An 18,456-nucleotide genomic window follows, 5' to 3' on the forward strand; every position below is an offset into this window, starting at 1 on the left:
AAAACCTATTTATCCAAGAAATCCCTAAATTCAACTACCAACTCCAACCCATTTATTGAACTTCACAAAAGAAACTAAAATCTAACCACCAATGAATTACTAAGAGAAGCGCTTTGGTGGAGCAATGGCCTGGTCCTAATGGGAACTCAAAAGAAACCCAATTTTCGAATTGATTTTCAAGACTCTTTGAGAAATGGAGCAATCTCCGGCGGATTCTTCCACGACGAGCATCGAAACTGAATGTCAGATTCCAGCGACATCTCCAAATTCGACCACTTCTTCTGACGTTGAAGATTGCACCAAAACCCAATCTTCTTTGAGCCAAACCCAGATTCTCGAAGCCATTGAAGTCGTTGAGAAGGATTCTCTCGCCATTGCTGAGAGCTTCACCTCTCTCTTTGCTTCCCTGCGCTCGGTCCTCTCCGAGGTTTTATAGTTTTCACGTCCTTTGTCTTGTTTGATTTAACCAACTGAATTAGTACGTAGTTCAATTGCATATTTTTGATTATCGGACTTCTAGTTCTTGCAGAGCATGTCCTATAATTGTGATTTTTTCCATCTTTAATTGGGTTGCTTTTAATATGTTGAAGATGGAATAACAACACTGTTTTAGAATTTTTGAGTTCGACAAGTTTACCAAATTTGATTGTAATGGTGAATCCTGATTTTTCCAATCTTTTCATGCTGTTTATCTGAGTGGGATTAGGATAATCTTGTAGGTCACCAGCAACTCTATTGATCATATGCATTGCTTCAACGATGCAGCAGGCCGCCTTCAAGAATCTGGTAAGTGAAACAAAAAAGGGATGATATTGACTGACAAGAATGGTCGAGTATATTGTAGTTAGACCTTAGATGTGTCATTGTCTACCACTGATGCTGCTAAACTTATTATATACATCTGATCATTTATGTGTATTAATCAAAATTCAATCTGTTCATCAAAATGTTCATTGTTCTGTTTAAGATGTGGTTGTTGAACTAAGTGATTGCCTTGAGATTCTGTGTTATGTAACTGGGGTTTGTGCCGGTTTTTCGTTATAAATTTGGAAAGAGGTTGGTTGCAATAACCCGTGAAGACATAGAACTTCTTCAATACAAAAGATATATGCAAGATGCACAAACTCTTAGCATTACATAGCTTTAGTCAGATTGTGTTCTGTTGTGAATTTTAGTATAACAAAGGTCAAAGGTTATTCTAGATTTCTCATAACTTTCGTTAGTCACATCCACAGCTATCGTAGGTTGCTTCTATAATATTAACAAATTCCCTTTTTATTTGATGATCTTTGACATGAATTTTTTGTACTTTTCAACCCTGTAGTGCTTGATGCGGCAACGAAGGGCAATCGATACATTAATTCTTCCTTGAGGTATGCTTCAATATCTTCTGGTATCTCTTTTATTTGACGGAAATTGGAAAGTAGTCAGTGTCCTTTGTTTTATGTTTTCTAGGTAGAGCCTAATTCACTGTTGAATGAACCATATCATGATTGGACGGGCATCATTATACTTTTGGTTCTTGAGAAATAAGTTCCAATTTATTTGATGTCTGTGTTTCCTATGAATAGTACACAACTAGCATAAATTAAAATTTTAACTCCATTTGTCAAAATGCGATAACTCTGTGGATGCTGTAGCTTTCTACAACCTGCTGCATGAAATTATTAATGGAATTTCTTGTCCAAGTACAAGTAAGAGATCAGATTGAAACATACACATAAAAAAAGGTTTCTTCGTCCGTAATTATAGTTTAATCTTTTGAGTTTTTTAGTATCACAAAACCTGTTATGCATTTTACCCAATTTTTACTTTAGAAAATGATGTTAGGTAAGTAATCCTTAATGATAGGATTTTTCTTCAACGGTTAACTCCAGAAATTAAATGGTTCTCTATTATGTTTGTTGATTTCTTTTATTCAATTCTAACAGAAATGATGCTTGAATATACGATGCCAGGTAGCTAAGCAATTATAAGTATGTTACTTGGTAGTTAAACTCATTGAAATCTTTATTCTGAAAAAATTATTAAGAAAATTTTATTATTATAGTAATCAAAATTGCAATGTGGACACTTCGAGAAACTATTTGGTGTTTCTCTTTGTTACATGGGGAGTGAAGTCCCTTCATGAGTCCTCTGTTAGTTTAATTGTGTTCAAGTGTGGAAAATTTTTGAGGTTGCTTCAATAGATATCATTTCTATATAGATGTTGAATGTCAACCTCATACTACAAATCTGCTTAGCCATCGCATTGAACTCTCTTTTTTGCATCTCTCATCTGATGGGAGCATAAGATTTTGAGAATTTTTTTATTTCCTTAACCACAAGGGTTCGACTTAATTAAAGCACTATTTTTGTTATGTGAAACATTTTTCTGGTTCCGATTTATATTTTGATCATTCTACTTGGCAAGTTCAGTATATTGGCGGAGCTGTTTTTGTCCTACTTCTATCAAAGATTAATCTGCGAAAAGATTAGTAGATTACAGATAGGCATCTTTTTATTTGTATATAGGCTAAATTATAAAAAATACCCCTAAACTGTGGTACGTGTTTCAATTATATCTTGAAATTTGGAAAGTTTCATTTTATCCCTTGAAGTTCAGGTTTCAAAACAAATTTTGGGACTTTTGTCGTTAAATTTATGGATAAAAAAGGTTTATTTTTACTTTTGTGTTGTTTATGTGAACAAATCTTAACACACATGAGAAGTAAATTTGGGAATAGTGTTAGGATAAGAAATCATAAATGAAAAAACAAAAAAATTGGAGGTATGGGGACATGGACGCGCTAGATAAACTAAAGTGTCCATGCTTTCACTTGTAGTTTTATATACCATGGGTTGCCATCATTTAACATATGACTAACTTATCTCTAAGTGTATAGTTACAATGATAACAAAAGTTATATCGATGAATGATAATGCTTTTTCCCCATCTTGTGATAAGAATAATGCATGAAATAGAAAGATAGTAACAAAAGGGAAGGAGAAGCATCCCCATTGGCCAAAAGAATCATCCTGTGTAATTGCTCTTTGTAATTACACAGGATGATTTCTGGACACTTGCCTCTTGTAAGCAAATGGACTTCAAAATAGAAGCAAAAGAAGAGGAAAGAAACTCTAAGATGATCCAATATTCTCTCACATTTGGCAAAGAATCCGCCGAGTGGGGGAGAAAAAAAAAGTAAATTCAGATTCTTCTCTTCTATTCTATCCACAATACTGATCTTGTGTTTGGGAACTGTCCAAAAGAAGAATCTAATCTATTAGGTATCTTCTACAGCCAGACAAACTTTGAAATAACTGTTGGAAGACATTGGATTCTGCCATATAAATGCTTGAACAAGGAAGAGCAACTGTATAGGCCAGAGTTTTCAGGGCACAAGTTCCAAAGTTACTTGATCGAACATCTCTGTCAATGGGATTAATCTAGTTCATCTCTCTAATTCAAAACCTTTAAGATCTTGTTTAAATTGAAAATTCGTACTCCCTTAATTTCCATCATACACTTCTATACTATCTGTTGAGGATTAGTAAAACACAATTTTACATTTTAAAGATTTTCATCAACGTTTTTCTGTTCTAATTGAAGCTTACACCTTTAAACAATATTGAGGATCATGATTAGGACGGGTTGCGAAGGCTGTAACTTTGGACTATATTTTTTTGTTTTGCAGATTAAATCAGGAAATGAAAGGCATGGATAATCTAGCTGCTCAGCTGTATCCTTTCTGTTTCATTCCTTCTTTTTTTACTTTTTCGGCATGCTCCCAGATACATGCCCAGTAGATCATTCTAATGTTTCTTTATCTGGCTGTCATTTCCTCATGTTTCATTCCTCTGCATTACCCAAATTCCTTAATTTTTGCTTAGAAAGGTTTTGAGGAAGAATGTGGATGAACTTGACTTGGCTGTGAACAAGCTCCTTAATTTTCCATGAGCTCCGCTTGGTCGTATCGTCGCTCTTGCAAGCTTAAGGATTTTTGTTTTCCCCAAAGAGAAAATACAGTTCATGAAGAAAAATATTCATTCCATAGCTTCCTTCACATTTTACTCTAGGAAGCATCTCATTGCATGTTAGGTTCTTTGATGTATTTATCCAGAAATAGATTTTCTTGATCGCTTAATAATGTATACTGGTTTGTGGTTTCGATAGTTATAAGGGTCTCTTTTCCTTGGAGGCTATTCAGCTTTTGAGAGTTTTGTTCATAGACGCTATATATTATATTTATTTATATTTTTATCTTTTTTAAAAAAAATTAAAAATTGGCTTAAATTATAAGTTTAGTATGTCTAATTTAAAAAATGTCCGGTAGGTTTTTGAATTTTCAGAGCTCATAAAAATGTTTAATAATTTTCAATTCTTTTTTACTGTGGTCAATAAGTTTCTAAATTTTCAATTTTATGCATGTTTAACGTTTTTTTATTAACCGATATACTTCTTAGAATTGAAAGCTCATAACTTTTGGACATGAAAATCTACTTTATGTCTACGATATCAATTAGTTCTATCTTAACATTTCAATAAAGTTAATGCTAATTAGTTAAAAACTAGTTGATGACAAAGTTCGAAGTCAAGATTCCTTCCAACAAAATTTATAGTATAATGTGGGAGATGAAGAATAATTTAGTTTTCTTAGTCAAATCAATACTATGGACAACGGAAGTTCTGTTTTGCAATGTTATCTAAATTGCAACGAATAAACAAGACATTCCAATCAACATCGATGTGGCCCTAAAAAAATAAAAACATCAATGTTTTGGATCATCCGTCAACGTTAGATTGGTTGGAAATGCCAAATCTTTTTAGCTAATTCTTATCATAATCTTAACAATTCTAACAGAATTTGATAAAGCTTATGTTTTGGTTTTTATAACATCGATGAATTAATGTTCTCTTATTTGTATATGTTTTTCTTAAACAATAATATACAATTAGAAAAGGGTGTATGGGAGAGATGCTGCATCATCTTTTATACAAAAAGGTGATGGAAGCCATTTGTTTCTAAAAGGAAGTAATTTTTTCATTTTATATTCAATTAAATGATCTAGTTCTTAAAATAATATTTTCCCTATACGTTCTTACTCATCGGTTTGAATCAAGTCAAGCCAACAAATACCAAATCATCTGAGAAACCATCCCTAATCGACCCATTTTCACATCACTGAAACCCACAGAGATTTAGCGATTTGTAGAAATCTCAAATATGTGGATTTTTGGATGGAAAGGACCATCTGGGTTTTCAGCCCGTTCTACTGCAGAAGAAGTCACTGAAGGAATAGATGGCAATGGCCTCACTGCTATTGTTACAGGTTTCCTTTCATTTTTCCCCTCTTTTTTTGTTCTTTCCCCTATATTATGATCTTTTCTTTGATATGGGGTTTGTTATTTATTACCTCTCTTCTGTTGTCACTCTTAATAGTTGATGGTGAAATAGTGCATATAGCAGCAAAGCTTGGTACCTTGTTGTTTGAGTGAATTTTGGTTGTTTAGTTGTTGTCTGTTGACTTACAACTTGATTGCTATTTGTTTTTGATTTAATGCAAATTTTATTCTATGGACTCTGTGGCGTGAGGTGAATGATAGGACTTTTAGAGGAAGGGATAGAGACCCTTGTGAAGTTTGGTCACTTGTTTGCTCTCATGGGCTTTGATCGAAGACTTTTGTAACTACTCTCTAGACATGATTTTGCATAGCTGGAGCCCTTTCCTAATAGAGGCCAAGGGGTGTCTCTCTTTTCTTGGACTTGTTTATTCTTTTATTAAGTTGTTTCTATAAAGAAAAAAAGTGGTAACATAACACATCTTAAAATTTCCTTGGCTATAATTGATTACTATGCTCATTGAGGCTGTTCTGTAGCTATTCCTTGATTGTTCAGTCTCAATAGAGGTCAAGGGATGTCTCTTTTCCCACATTGAGACTGAGCAATCAAAGAATAGCTACAGAACATCCTCAATTAGGTGTCGGTGGTTTTTATTCTTTTTTTTTTTTTTTTTTTTTTTTTTTTTTTTTTTTTTTTTAAATTCCTTCAATCTAATCTTCCTTTATTTGTGCTATGCAGAAATCAATGGAGTAATGGGATTTTGTTTATGAAGATTTATGTATAGCTTGAGCTTTAGCTGTTAGGTTATTATACTTTAGCAGAATAATTGTTAGTTTTCAAATTGAAGCAGAGAGAATTTGAATGATCATTTGCAAGAATGTTGAAAGATTTGATGTTTTGTTCGAGTAGCATTCAAAACATTACCCAGTTTAGATGGATTTCTAAAAGGTTTTCTTGACATGGAATTTGACGCTCGTTTAATTTTACTTTTTTGCTTCAAAATAGATCCATTAGGATGATGTATTTGTATTGTTACCATTCATCTTGAATTTACATATATCACAAATTAGAGCAACATTATTGATTTTATATGAACAATCATTTCAAAATCTACCAAAAATATCATATGTGATTGACAAAACTGTGTTCTTTAAAGACAAGTTTGAGAACAAATTCTGAAAAATGAGAAAGAAAATTTCCTTTTGGGATGAAAAGTGTTTCGAGCAAAACTTCTAAACAAGCCAATTAGAGTCAAGTTATTGTTGAATCCCTTCCTAAGTTGGTGCTTCCGTTGACAAAATGAGGCTTCCTTTGGGAATGGGATAATAAGGAAGGAGGCGGCTGCTGGGTTGGTTGAAAAAAAAGTTATGCCATACCAACTCATGGAGGTTTGGAAATGGGAGATTTGTGAATAAGAAATTCAGATTTGCTTATGCTGTGGAGATTTGCTTGTAACAATTCAACCTTTTGGACGAAGATTATAAGAAGAATTTATTGGGCAATCATTAGCAGCTGGCATTCCAAAATTCATAAAGAAGATATCTAATCTCAGTCCCTGGAATCACATCATTGAAGGGCAATCAATTTCAAATTAGGAAATGGGGGAAAATTACTTTTTTGGGAAGATGGTTGGGACGCAGCTAAACTGTTTAGTGATGAGTTTCCATCCATTTATCCAATTGCTAACTTCAAAAGGCTTCCAATCTGTAATCATGGCCTGTGGGTCTGCTTTGGGATTAGTTTGGAACTTAAATCGTAGAAGAGGCTTCTTGACATAGAAATGGATAAATGGGACAGCCTCATTATAATTCTAGAAGGATAAAGGCCAAAAGAAGAGGAAGATCAAGTGTTTTTTATTTAAAAAATTGTTGAAGTTTTTCATTTTTGAAATATGAGCTCATTTTCTTTTCTTCATCATGATTTCAGGAGCTTCAAGTGGTCTTGGTGAAGAGAGCACACGTGTCCTTGCATTACGAGGAGTCTATGTCATTATGGCTGTTAGGAATGTTGAAGCAGGAAGAAAAGTAAAAGAAGCAGTATTGAAGGAATCCCCTTCTGCTAAAATTGATGTCATGGAGTTAGATCTTTCTTCGATGGAATCTGTGAGGAAATTTGCAGCAGATTATATTGCATCAGGCCGTCCACTAAATATTCTGATGTAAGAATTGATTTGGAGCTGGTAGATTAAAATTCTTTGTTTAGGAAATGTGCTTATGGATATCTGCATTTCATTTGCACTTTTCTTTCAGTCGAACCTGTCTGACGCAGGTTCTACATCTTATGACCATGGAAGTTCTACTGCTTCTATTTCACTCATTGTATTGACAATGACATATTTTATTAGATAACTGGCTGAAAAGTTAACTATTGCCTCAAAAAGAGGGAAAGTAGACATTGGTGAATAACATATCTGATGATATTGAAACAGATTATTTGGTCATTTGTTTTATTATTTTTGGGGTAGGTTTTTTTAAGTTAAGTTGGGACTTCAATCTTATTGGACCTGGAAAGTTGTGGTTAACCTGTTATGTGGGCTTATTTGAAGAGCTTGTTGTGTGCATATTTCATGACTTTGGATAATAATACATCTTTTGTTTAATTGAAGGAACAATGCTGGTGTTATGGCTACTCCTTTTATGCTTTCCCATGATGGCATAGAACTGCAGTTTGCAACAAATCATTTAGGTATGTTTCAATAGAAACTTTGTAACAAGAGTACAATTCTTTCTATTGAGCTTGGTGCTTATATGTATTCATTTTATGCTTTACAATTCTTATAATGCTTGTCCATGATAAAGTTGTAACATGAATTCCCGTGATACTCATAGTATAAAACTGGAATTTATTATATATTTAGAAAATCATAAAATAATGACATTTTTGACTTGTTGCTTATCGTTTTCAAGGCATTGATATGTCGTTATTATGGAGTTGTATTATTACCTTGTGTGATATCTATGCTCATGCTTCATCAATGCTAAAGTCACTATTGGAATGCATTGAATCTGTTATCTGGCGCTTCGAACGACCAAGGAGGATTTAGAGAAGTGCGCTATATGAACTTTCTAACTCGAGAAGAGCCTCTATTCTCTATTTTTCTGAATTCTTCTCCAATAATAAAATTGTTATCTTTCTGCCTTTGAGCGCAACTACCACATAGTTAGTGAATAAGTAAACCTCTGTATCGATTCTTCTACTGTTTTACGTTTTCTGTTTGTCGATCGCTTACAGTTTCCTTCAAGTTGTCCAGGTGCATTTTCTTAACTAAATAGAAATGATTGTCAAGAGTCTAATTGGATAGTGCTTTTCTGATTGCTTGAAGAATTATTTTCTAAAGTAAGCTTATATTACTGACCACTTGAATTGAATATAGATTTACTTTGTTACAGTTACTTTAAGAGAACAATAACTGTCAAACTTGCTTTCGTGCATTGCATCCACCTGTGTCATTCTCCGATTAATTTCTGCGATATTCTGACTAGTTACTTTGATTTCTCTCTGCTTTATTCTTTTTGTGGGGAATGGGGAAACTGTATTCTTTTGTAGGACATTTTCTCCTGACGAACCTTCTGCTGGAAACCATGAAAAAAACTGTGCTTGAAAGCAAAAAGGAGGGAAGAATTGTCAATCTATCATCAGAGGGTCACCGAATGGCATACGGTGAAGGAATTCGTTTTGATAAAATCAATAATGAAGCAGAGTAACAATCTAAATTGCTTATTTGTTGATGATTACTTCCACAAAAGTCTCCTTGAATGTGATTTAGTAGTTCACCGTATCATGTAAAATTTTAGGTACAAAACCATCTTAGCTTATGGACAATCAAAGCTTTCCAACATATTGCACGCAAAAGAGCTTGCCAGGCGGTTAAAGGTACTTATTGGTTTATTTATGGAAGTAACAACCAGAGCTTTAGAACTTGAATCTTGTTATTCAAGCATTAGACTCATTTCATTAATTTATCCAAAGACATGAGTAAAGTTTTAAATAACAGATGGCTTGTTAATGTAGAATGTATTTTGCAAAGATCTTACGACCCCCGTTTGGTAACCATCTTGTTTTTGGTTTTTGTTTATTGTTTTTGAAGATTAAGCCTATAAACACCATTCCCACCTCCAACTTTATTCCTTTGTTATTTGTATTCCACTGATGGTTTAAAAAACCAAGCAAAAGTTTGAAAATTAAAAAAAGTAGCTTTCGAAAAGTTGTTTTTGTTTTTGAAATTTGACTAGAATTTCAACAATTGTATTTAAGAAAGATGGAAATCATTATAAGACATGAAGGAAAAATAGGCTTAATTTTAAAAGATAAGAACAAAAAATGAATAACCATGGCCTACATATTTGATAGTGTCTGATGAAGTTTAGCACTGATTTCCCTGCAACTCCTTTGTTCGTGATTGTTATTTTAAGTTATCTTGTCAAGTCAAAGTCAATAAATTTCCCTACTTTCTTCAATAGGAAGAAGGGGTAGAAATAACAGCCAATGCTCTTCATCCTGGAGCAATTGCTACCAATCTGCTACGCTTTCATAGTACCATTAATGGTAACTTTCTTGCCCTTTACATGTGTAAGGAAAATATGCTTTAGTAGATTCAAAGCATAATACTTGCCTTTTCATTTCAACTGGGCATGAATCTGTTTTTGTTTATACATCAATTAGATGTTTTTCCTTTTTACTGGCGTGCTTGCACGGACTTTCTGAGTTTTTATGAGTACAAAAAAAAAACAAGTTTGTGAACACTTGGAAAATTAGTCCAAACGGTCATACATCAATCAAATGCATGTATAGATCGTAGTACTTGGGGCAATTCAATTTTCATTTGGAGTGAAAGGTAATAGCTTATGCTTGGTCTGAGTATGTTCTCTTCCAAAGAAGGATGCTAGCACCTGGACCCTGATACTTTTCTCAACATAAAGAAGTAAAAGTTTATGAAAACCTCTGACCTCTTATTCGAGGACGTGAGACATAGGTCTTAATTTGCTATTTGTCTTAAGTCTTAACCAGTTGAGCTGCAGTTAGGTTGACGTTGGCATTGAATATAAACATTTACCATATTACTTGTAATGCTTACACATTTCTGTCGCATGTTGATGTCTATATATGATTTGTTTCTTTTTCTTACAGCTGTTACTAATTTGGTCGCTAAATTCGTGCTTAAAAATGTCCAGCAGGTATGTCAATACAAAATTTTCTTGGAGACTATTTATTTTGTTTCTCTTAGGTGGGTTTTTATTTGATTAAGTTTTCATTGGATGTAGGGAGCAGCAACTCAGTGTTATGTAGCACTGAATCCCCAAGTGAAAGGGGTAAGTGGAGAGTATTTTGTTGATAGTAATATTGCTAACCCAACCAAACATGCTAAAGATATGGATTTAGCCAAGAAACTGTGGGATTTCAGTGTGGATCTAACCAACCCAAAATAATTGAATATTCTTAAGAGAAGCCTTTCTTATTCTTAGCTTCTTATCTCAGGCTTCATGTTACAGATACATGGCCAGTTAAATGGTTAAAGTAAATGAATTATTATTTGTAGTTTTTAGTTTTTGACTCCCCTTCAATTGAAACATAAACAGGGAGAAGACACTGTTATATATCTATAATGGGGACATTTGAATGTTAGCTGAAACAGATACGAGTGCACAGTTGTGATGCTTTTGTTTGAAAACAAGTACAATTGTGTTTCTTAATTCATTTCATATTGCGATGTTTTAGAGTTCGTTTTGAATAACTTTTGAAGTGCTTAAAAACTCAAAAGTACCTAGAATTAGAAAGAGACCTATTTGTTTTGTAGACAAGTTCCAACTTACTAGATGCTTATTCTGTTTATATTTTTGGCTTGAAATGAAAGGAAACGTTCAAATATTGAAAGGGTACCCAAACGCCCCATGTAAATCATTGCAAAGAAAAGTTTTAGATATAGTGATTATATTATTTTATTTTTTGAGTTCGACCAACATCAAGAGAAACAAGTAACTCAAACCTCTCAAGGTATGAAGAATAGAGAGTTTAAAGAAGTTTGCTCTTTCCACAGCTTGGATGTCAAAGAATGGGTCATAACATTGTTCAAATGAGGAACATGATAAAAGAAAACATCATGGACATGTAGTGTAGGCATTAGTGATGTGCAACTTATGAACGAAACATCTCTAGGAATAGCCCAACTCAATACGTTCTCAACTTTGTGTATTCTACTAACGAATTCAAAATCAATAATATCATGAAGATTAAAAAAAACTTCTTATTACCATATTTACATGCTTTCAATCTCTATCAGACTATTGATATCTATTACAATTCAAGTGACGAGTCACAAGGCACAAGTGTTTGTTAATAAGGTCCAATTGAATCTACAATCTCTCTATCGTTCTATCTAATAATATCTGACTTCGTCTGTTTTAGGCCATATTGTTGAAAGAAAAAAAAGGCTTCTGGTCAGGCTCTTTCATAATTTGACATCTTTAAAACCTTCAAAACTAACCATTCCTCTTGCTGTTTGTCTTACCTATCAATTTGCAACTGTCCCAGTTTTCTCATCTTTGTTGCGTCGTTGGAAAGAATGACCAGGCCCCGGTGGTTGTGCCTTCTGTGCTACCATCCTTTGCATTAGTCCACCAATCTGGGTTATGTGTATCACTTCCATTACGATTATCAAAATTGAATTCCTTCACAGACCCAAGAGCAACGGAATGATGTTCTTGATGCTGATGTGCTTCATCACCGTCTGCTTTTGTCTTTTCTTCTATAACATTTGAAGTATGGTCACCATGAGGAGAATTTTCTTTAGTCGTTTCAAATGGTTCATGTATTGGCGATGATTCAACTGGAAGTTCGTTTGATTCCAATGGCTTACTTCCTACGCTTTGTGATAAAACATCTCCATCAGATAACTCAAATGAGAATCTATGATTAGTAGCACCTGGCTCTTCCTCCCTTTTGCTTCCATCATCGATGAGAATTTGGATATTTTGAGATTCATTTGTTGCGTGGTGATCACACATAGATTCTGAAGTATGGGGATTCAAAACAAAGTCATTACTTGATTTGAATTCTATAGAATCTTGAGTACAAGAATCAGTACTTTGACGTTGTCGCCAATTATGAATGGAATGTTTGTCAAGGTTCGACAAAGTAGGTGGAACTTCTAATGGGAAATTCAAAAATTGAGAACCAAAGGAAGCAAAATCATAGTCAGGCAAAGGCGACGAAGCCCCAGAACGAGAAATAACCGACCGTGGTGATATGAGGTGACTAACCGGACTACCTGGATAGAATTGGTAAGATTGAAAATCATCATTAGGAAATGTATATTGATTATCAGACTCAACTTTCTGAAGACTAGGCGGAACAAACTGAGCAAAAGGAACTTCAGGGGAAGAAGGTGTAGTCAAGTGGATAGATTCGGGAGGAGTGAAGGGAGGAGTTGATGGTTCAGTAGTAAGAGTAGAGAAATTCAGAGGTGGAGACACTAATTGTGGTTCATGAGCAAATGGGCCAATGGCAAAAATGGAGGAAGGCCCATCAGGAGAATACATGTTAGCGGTAAGAGAAGTGAAAGAGATTAAAGCAGTAGGCGACTGTATAGCAGAAGGTGGTTCAGATTGAAGTAAGGAAACAGGGGAAGAAGGAGGTGCAGCAAAAGGAAGCACAATATCTGGTGATTGTAATGTATTTTCATGAGGCTCAGATGAAGGACTTGGTTCTGGTACCAATACAGCATGCCCAATTCTTTTCCTCTGTTTGAGAGATCCAAAGCACCAATAAATACTCAAACAACTGCCCCATCTTCTTTTCTGCTAGTAATCAAACAAAGAGAAAAAAAGGAAACTGATAATGACATCAGTACAAAACAGTGGGGAAGTGCTTGGGCAAATGAGAGCCTCATTTGTTGGAATCTTTATATAAAAAGCAATACTCTTCCTCTATATAGAATGCATTTAAAAAATAACACCTCTCTCTCTCTTTTTTGAAAAGATAAAGAGAATGGAGAGAGAGATGCTTTTTTCTGGTTAAAAAGTGCCTAGTGTTATTACAAAAAGACAAATAACATTGGGCTACAACAGCTCATTGCTTCCTGACACAGTCATCCAAACCCAATAACACTAATCTTGGTACTTCCCAATCCTTAAAAATCTAATAATCATAAGGGAAGAAGAAAGCCAAAAGCAGAAAAATCAGAAAAAAGCAGAACCCAACTCAGCTCGTGATTCCCCTTTTTTTCATGTTTCCATGTGACGATTCACAATTTCTAAGCAAACAAACAGAAGGAACAGACAAAAAATTGGGAAATTAAAAGCCTTAAATAGAATTTCACAATCCGAAACAAAAACAACACAGATTCCATTCCGCTATAATATCATCTCATCCATCGAAAAACAACAACAGTACATCCTAATACCTAACGGAATTAAGAATGAATAAGAATTTCCATAAAAAAGGTCAATATTATCAATCCCATAAGTAACCAACACTAAATTCTAAAAATACCAAATGAATGATTGAATAGAAGGTGAATTGATGCGAACAGTACAATAATACCTGGACGGCAGTAGCCCTAGGGAAACGATGATCGATGGTTGCGATCGCATCAGCGGCGGCAGTAATTGTTTGAAAAGTATTGTTAACAGGCCTGAAATCATCAGTATCCGTACGTCGTCTCATCGCTATCGTTACTTGGAAACAGAGAATCGCCGATGGGTTTCATAGAAAGAAGAAACGTAATTCCACATACAAAGAAGAGATCATGAAATTCTTAGGCAAAATCGAAACAGGGGATTTTGCAGTAAGAAAGTGAAGAGAAGGTTCGTTAGGGAGATAGAAGCAATAAGACGGAAAGGAAAATGTAATGAAATTAAAATAAATAGAATTTTCAAATATCATAACTAATACAATTCGGTCCATTGCTAATAGAAAAATTACAATCAATAATAAAATTTATAAAATAAAGTCTATTAATATTTATCTCTATTTTTTTAAAAAATATTTTAAAAAATTCTAAAATTCTAAAATAAACTAAAATATTTACTACATATACTAAAATTTTAGGTTAGAAATTTCTCTATATTTGTTAAATTTATAATTTTTGATAGATTTTCTATTAAAGTAATAAATAAGGAATTAAGAAGTGAAAGTGAGAGTAGTTAGTTGAATATTTTTTCTTTGAATAATTAGTGATTATAATTATAATTATTGATAATTATTGGGTTTTAGTTTTAGGTTAATGTTTACTTTCAAGTCAAACACGGCAATGAATTTTTTTCTCTTTCTAATTTTTTATTTATTTTCTCTCTTTTAGTAGTTTGTCCAACAGGTCAAGCTTTTCCTAACCATGCTTATCCTTTTAAAATCTATATTTTTCAATTCTATCCTTAGTTCACACTTAACTCTAATTATCAAATTTTGTCCGTCTAAATACTTTATAATTATAATTATAACAAAGAGGATCTAAATTGATACACTAAAAAAAGTTTCAAATCAACTAAATCGAGAGCATGTTTAAAATTTTAAAACCTAATTGATCTAACTAAAATAAAACCAAAATTCATGTTTAACGAGGTTTCACGTCAATAAATATTAAATAATATTATATATATATATATATATATATGAGATATAAATAGAAAAAGAATTGAAATAAAAAGGTAATTGGCGCACGTGTGGATATGTAATAGTGTGATTGGTAAGGTGGGGTTTCGTAAGGAACAACAACACTTGATAAAGCGTGTGTATACAAATAAATCTATTTGATATTTAAAATATTTTTAGTAGACTTTCTTCTCGTTGGTTGTTGGAATTTTTGAAAGTTTTCTTCTCTAACTTTTAATAATATAATCCCTACATTCAAATCAATGGCCCTATTCCTTTACGCACGTGTGACTAATGAATGATTAGAGAATACTTACTCTCCTCTAATTTTAAATTATTGACTTATGTCTTGCATCTACTTAATTATTATTTGATTAGGGAAGAGAATATGCCGCTCTAAAATACACTTCACCTCATCAATGATTTAGTTAATTATTCTTACGTTCGAGTCATATTATGTTATTTACGAGCTTTTAATTTATTATTGATATCTCATTTTAATATTTACTTTATATTCTTTTAAAAAATAATTTTAGTTTAGAGGGTTCTCTCAAGGAATGTCCAAAGCCTTATGAAGGTCGAAGAAAATTGAGAAGCGACATAGGAAAACATGCATTTCCAATAAAAAAAAAAAGTTAAAGCTCTGGCCACCAATTAATTTTATGCTCATGAACATGTACAAATTTGAAAACAATTGAGTTGTGCTTGGTTTGTTGCCTTGAGCTACACGTAACCCATAGGCGAGGGTTAATTAAAAGAAAAGACATTATAAACAATCTCTTTTGATGACCCAAATGAGAATAGTAAGTAATCTCCAAAAGAGAGTCATAATCTTACTTTTGTGTTCTTAACTGAACTATACACTTTAACTCCATGTGCTAACTACTAAGGCATCATAATGTGGTAGAGTCGATATCATCACACTAGTTCGAGAAACTTTCAAACAAGTCAACTCGAAAAGCGAGACAAAACCAAAAAACTCAAGACAAAATTCTAGCCCACCAACAATAATTTATGTTCCAATAATTAATAAATAAAGTTATATATATGCCATTTAATTTATAAAATTTTAGGTCAACATGGATGCATATTATTAAGCATTAATCTTCTTGAAGTTTGAGGTTAAAAGATTTCCATATTTGTAATTAGAAAATGTTTTGCTTTGCATAACAATGGTATAGACACATTAAACCCGTTATTACTTCATATCATAAATATTATTTAGCAGCTATTTACCACTGAAACATTTTATATTATATATATATATATATATATATATATATATATAAAGACTATTAAGAATAAAAAAACAATAAAATAAACAATTAATTTTTTTCATATGTTCATAGGGAACAGAGAGGTTAATAAAATCATAAGCAAAGTTCAAAAACCAAACGATCAATCAAATCCTAAAGAATAAACCACATATCAAAAAGAAGATGAACAAAATTCAAAACATCATTACGTATGTAGTCGATGATCAAGAAATTTGCGAAGCACGTGGAGATTTTAAGAGTAAAATCTTATAATAAAAAATCTCTACATACTTTGTGAACCGAGAAAAAGAAATCAAACAAATAATAAAAAAGCTAATAAAAGGTGCCCTCACGCAGGATCGAACTACGGACCTTCAGTTTACAAGACTGACGCTCTACCACTGAGCTATAAGGGCTTCTTGTCATACTCAACAAATATATTTTTTAATAATTATAACATAAAATTGAATAGTAAGTTTGAGCCTTTTACATATATTTTTGTTAATCATTATATAATTAAAAATTATTAATAATAAAAACAAAAAAAAAAAAAAAAAAACAAACCATTTACACCTCATACAAAACAATTACTAAAAGACGAAAATCTATTGCAATTGATTCTTTTGTAAAGTGTAAATACTTGTCCATTTTACCATTTTTAGATACTTTAAAATTATCTATTTGATAAAATATTTTTAAAGTTCGAAACATAATTCACCATGAAATTTAGAATATGGTTAACAAATTTTGTTTTCAATTGGATAAGTTGCAATTATACACTTAAACTTTCAAAATTAAAAATCAAATCTTTAATTAAGCTTATTCAAATTTTAAAATTTAATCCATAGTACTCAAATAACCTCAAAAATTGTATTGAATATCTAATTTTGGAATCTAATACTCATCTTTTATAACTCTACTTTTTATAATTATTTGTAAATTTAAGGATTTAGTTGTTGGAAGATGTAATTGTAACTATCATCTTAATATTTACGATTTATTTTAATTTTTTTTTATTTTTTTGAAACTAAAGTGTTAGACATAAAAATGCGTGCAATTTTTTGAAGCTCAATTTAGAATCGATCATACAATGAAAAAAAAGAAAAAGAAAAAAAAAATAAAAGAGGAAAAAATGGTTTTGTCATTTAGGCGTAAGGGAAGGATATGGCGTGGGCAGTGATTGAGGTGAATTAATGCTCATGCGGTCCATTGCTTAACATTTTATCTTTTTATATTATGGTCCACACATGTAGTACTGCTGCCCCATGCTTTAATGCCACTCTATTTTCTTTTTTTTTTTTTTTAATTTAATTTCCTTGGGATACTACTGTATGGATATTAAACAAAAACAACAATCATCTAGTACTATACAATAGTAAGTCATTGTTTCGTGTCTAGATTTGAATTCATAAAGTAACATGATTTTTGTATGACGACACGATAAATTTGCAGTTTGAAGGAATAATGTGATATGAACCAGAATATATGACGATCTTGTGTTACTTTTGGGACCAATTATATGCTCAAGAGCCAATAAGTTACATTTAGCCCGTTGAATTCTCACATTTAAGTGGAGTTGAACTAAGGGGATTCCAACAACTCTCATGATTAGAAGCCTTAATTAATTGGTTTTAGTTGGTGGTACAAGATGAAACAAATTGAACTTGTAAATTTATTTTAATTTTCAGAACATACTAAGTATTTTCATTATTGGACCATATGTGTGCTTATTTGTGTTTTTAGTTCTTTTTGGATTAGGGGTAGATTGAACTTTTTAAGACTTTTTAGTGTAGTAGGATGAGTTTAAAGGGAAACAAAAATACAGTATGATAGTTTTTGGATGTTTGAGATTTCGAGTTTTCTTTGAATGAAAATTCCATGGTATAGATGACAGAGTTTCATTGTCACTTTAATTTGTTTGAACCAATGTTGCATGTCCAAGAACGTTGAGGTAAGTTTGATTACCTTGTTTGTGATGTATTGTTCGAACTTAGAGTAAGGAACTAGTTCTCCTTATCTCTTGGTCTTAAAGGTATACTATCTGATTCGAATTCTTCATTTTAGATTGTTGTCAATTTGACTTTAGGGTTTTAGAATTTGTTAACAAGGGGTTCAACATAGATCACCGTTCACAATTGAGTGTTTAAGCTAGAAAGTCTAGGGGATAAGATTAGTTATGAAATTCAATCATTCATAATGGAGATTCAACTTACCTTCTTTCACATTTCTCGAACTAGGTGATCTATTATCCTTTTCCAATTAGGATTTCCTAATTAGGCTATATCATGCAA

At 32.5% G+C, this 18,456-nt stretch overlaps 3 protein-coding genes and 1 non-coding gene across 6 annotated transcripts; 2 read left to right on the forward strand and 2 right to left on the reverse strand.

The window, feature by feature from the left end:
* The first annotated feature begins 8 nt into the window (after positions 1–8).
* On the forward strand, positions 9–4,194 carry LOC103493156 (uncharacterized). Its single transcript, XM_008453803.3, has 5 exons — positions 9–427; positions 720–786; positions 1,325–1,373; positions 3,678–3,722; positions 3,874–4,194. The coding sequence occupies exons 1-5, from the start codon at positions 194–196 to the stop codon at positions 3,938–3,940; spliced, it is 462 nt and encodes a 153-aa protein (XP_008452025.1). The 5' UTR covers positions 9–193; the 3' UTR covers positions 3,941–4,194.
* A 578-nt stretch (positions 4,195–4,772) lies between these two features.
* LOC103493161 (short-chain dehydrogenase TIC 32, chloroplastic-like) lies at positions 4,773–11,023 on the forward strand. Its single transcript, XM_008453809.3, has 8 exons — positions 4,773–5,313; positions 7,251–7,482; positions 7,930–8,009; positions 8,871–9,024; positions 9,119–9,197; positions 9,785–9,869; positions 10,452–10,498; positions 10,586–11,023. The coding sequence occupies exons 1-8, from the start codon at positions 5,208–5,210 to the stop codon at positions 10,748–10,750; spliced, it is 948 nt and encodes a 315-aa protein (XP_008452031.2). The 5' UTR covers positions 4,773–5,207; the 3' UTR covers positions 10,751–11,023.
* Positions 11,024–11,542: 519 nt separating this feature from the next.
* LOC103493162 (uncharacterized) lies at positions 11,543–14,182 on the reverse strand. Of its 3 annotated transcripts, none has more exons than XM_008453811.3 (2): positions 13,863–14,182; positions 11,543–13,117 (listed from the first exon to the last, which is right to left on the reverse strand). In XM_008453811.3, the coding sequence occupies exons 1-2, from the start codon at positions 13,983–13,985 to the stop codon at positions 11,858–11,860; spliced, it is 1,383 nt and encodes a 460-aa protein (XP_008452033.2). In that variant the 5' UTR covers positions 13,986–14,182; the 3' UTR covers positions 11,543–11,857. The 3 variants fall into 3 exon arrangements, with proteins under 3 accessions (XP_008452033.2, XP_008452032.2, XP_050943100.1); XM_008453810.3 differs by having other exon boundaries at positions 11,543–13,120; positions 13,863–14,162; XM_051087143.1 differs by having other exon boundaries at positions 11,543–13,060; positions 13,863–14,161.
* Positions 14,183–16,509: 2,327 nt separating this feature from the next.
* Positions 16,510–16,581, reverse strand: TRNAT-UGU (transfer RNA threonine (anticodon UGU)). Its single transcript has one exon. It is a non-coding gene; the product is annotated as a tRNA-Thr (tRNA).
* Between the last annotated feature and the right edge of the window lie 1,875 nt (positions 16,582–18,456).

Source organism: Cucumis melo, chromosome 7 (assembly GCF_025177605.1).
Source record: "Cucumis melo cultivar AY chromosome 7, USDA_Cmelo_AY_1.0, whole genome shotgun sequence".
NCBI lineage: Eukaryota > Viridiplantae > Streptophyta > Magnoliopsida > Cucurbitales > Cucurbitaceae > Cucumis > Cucumis melo.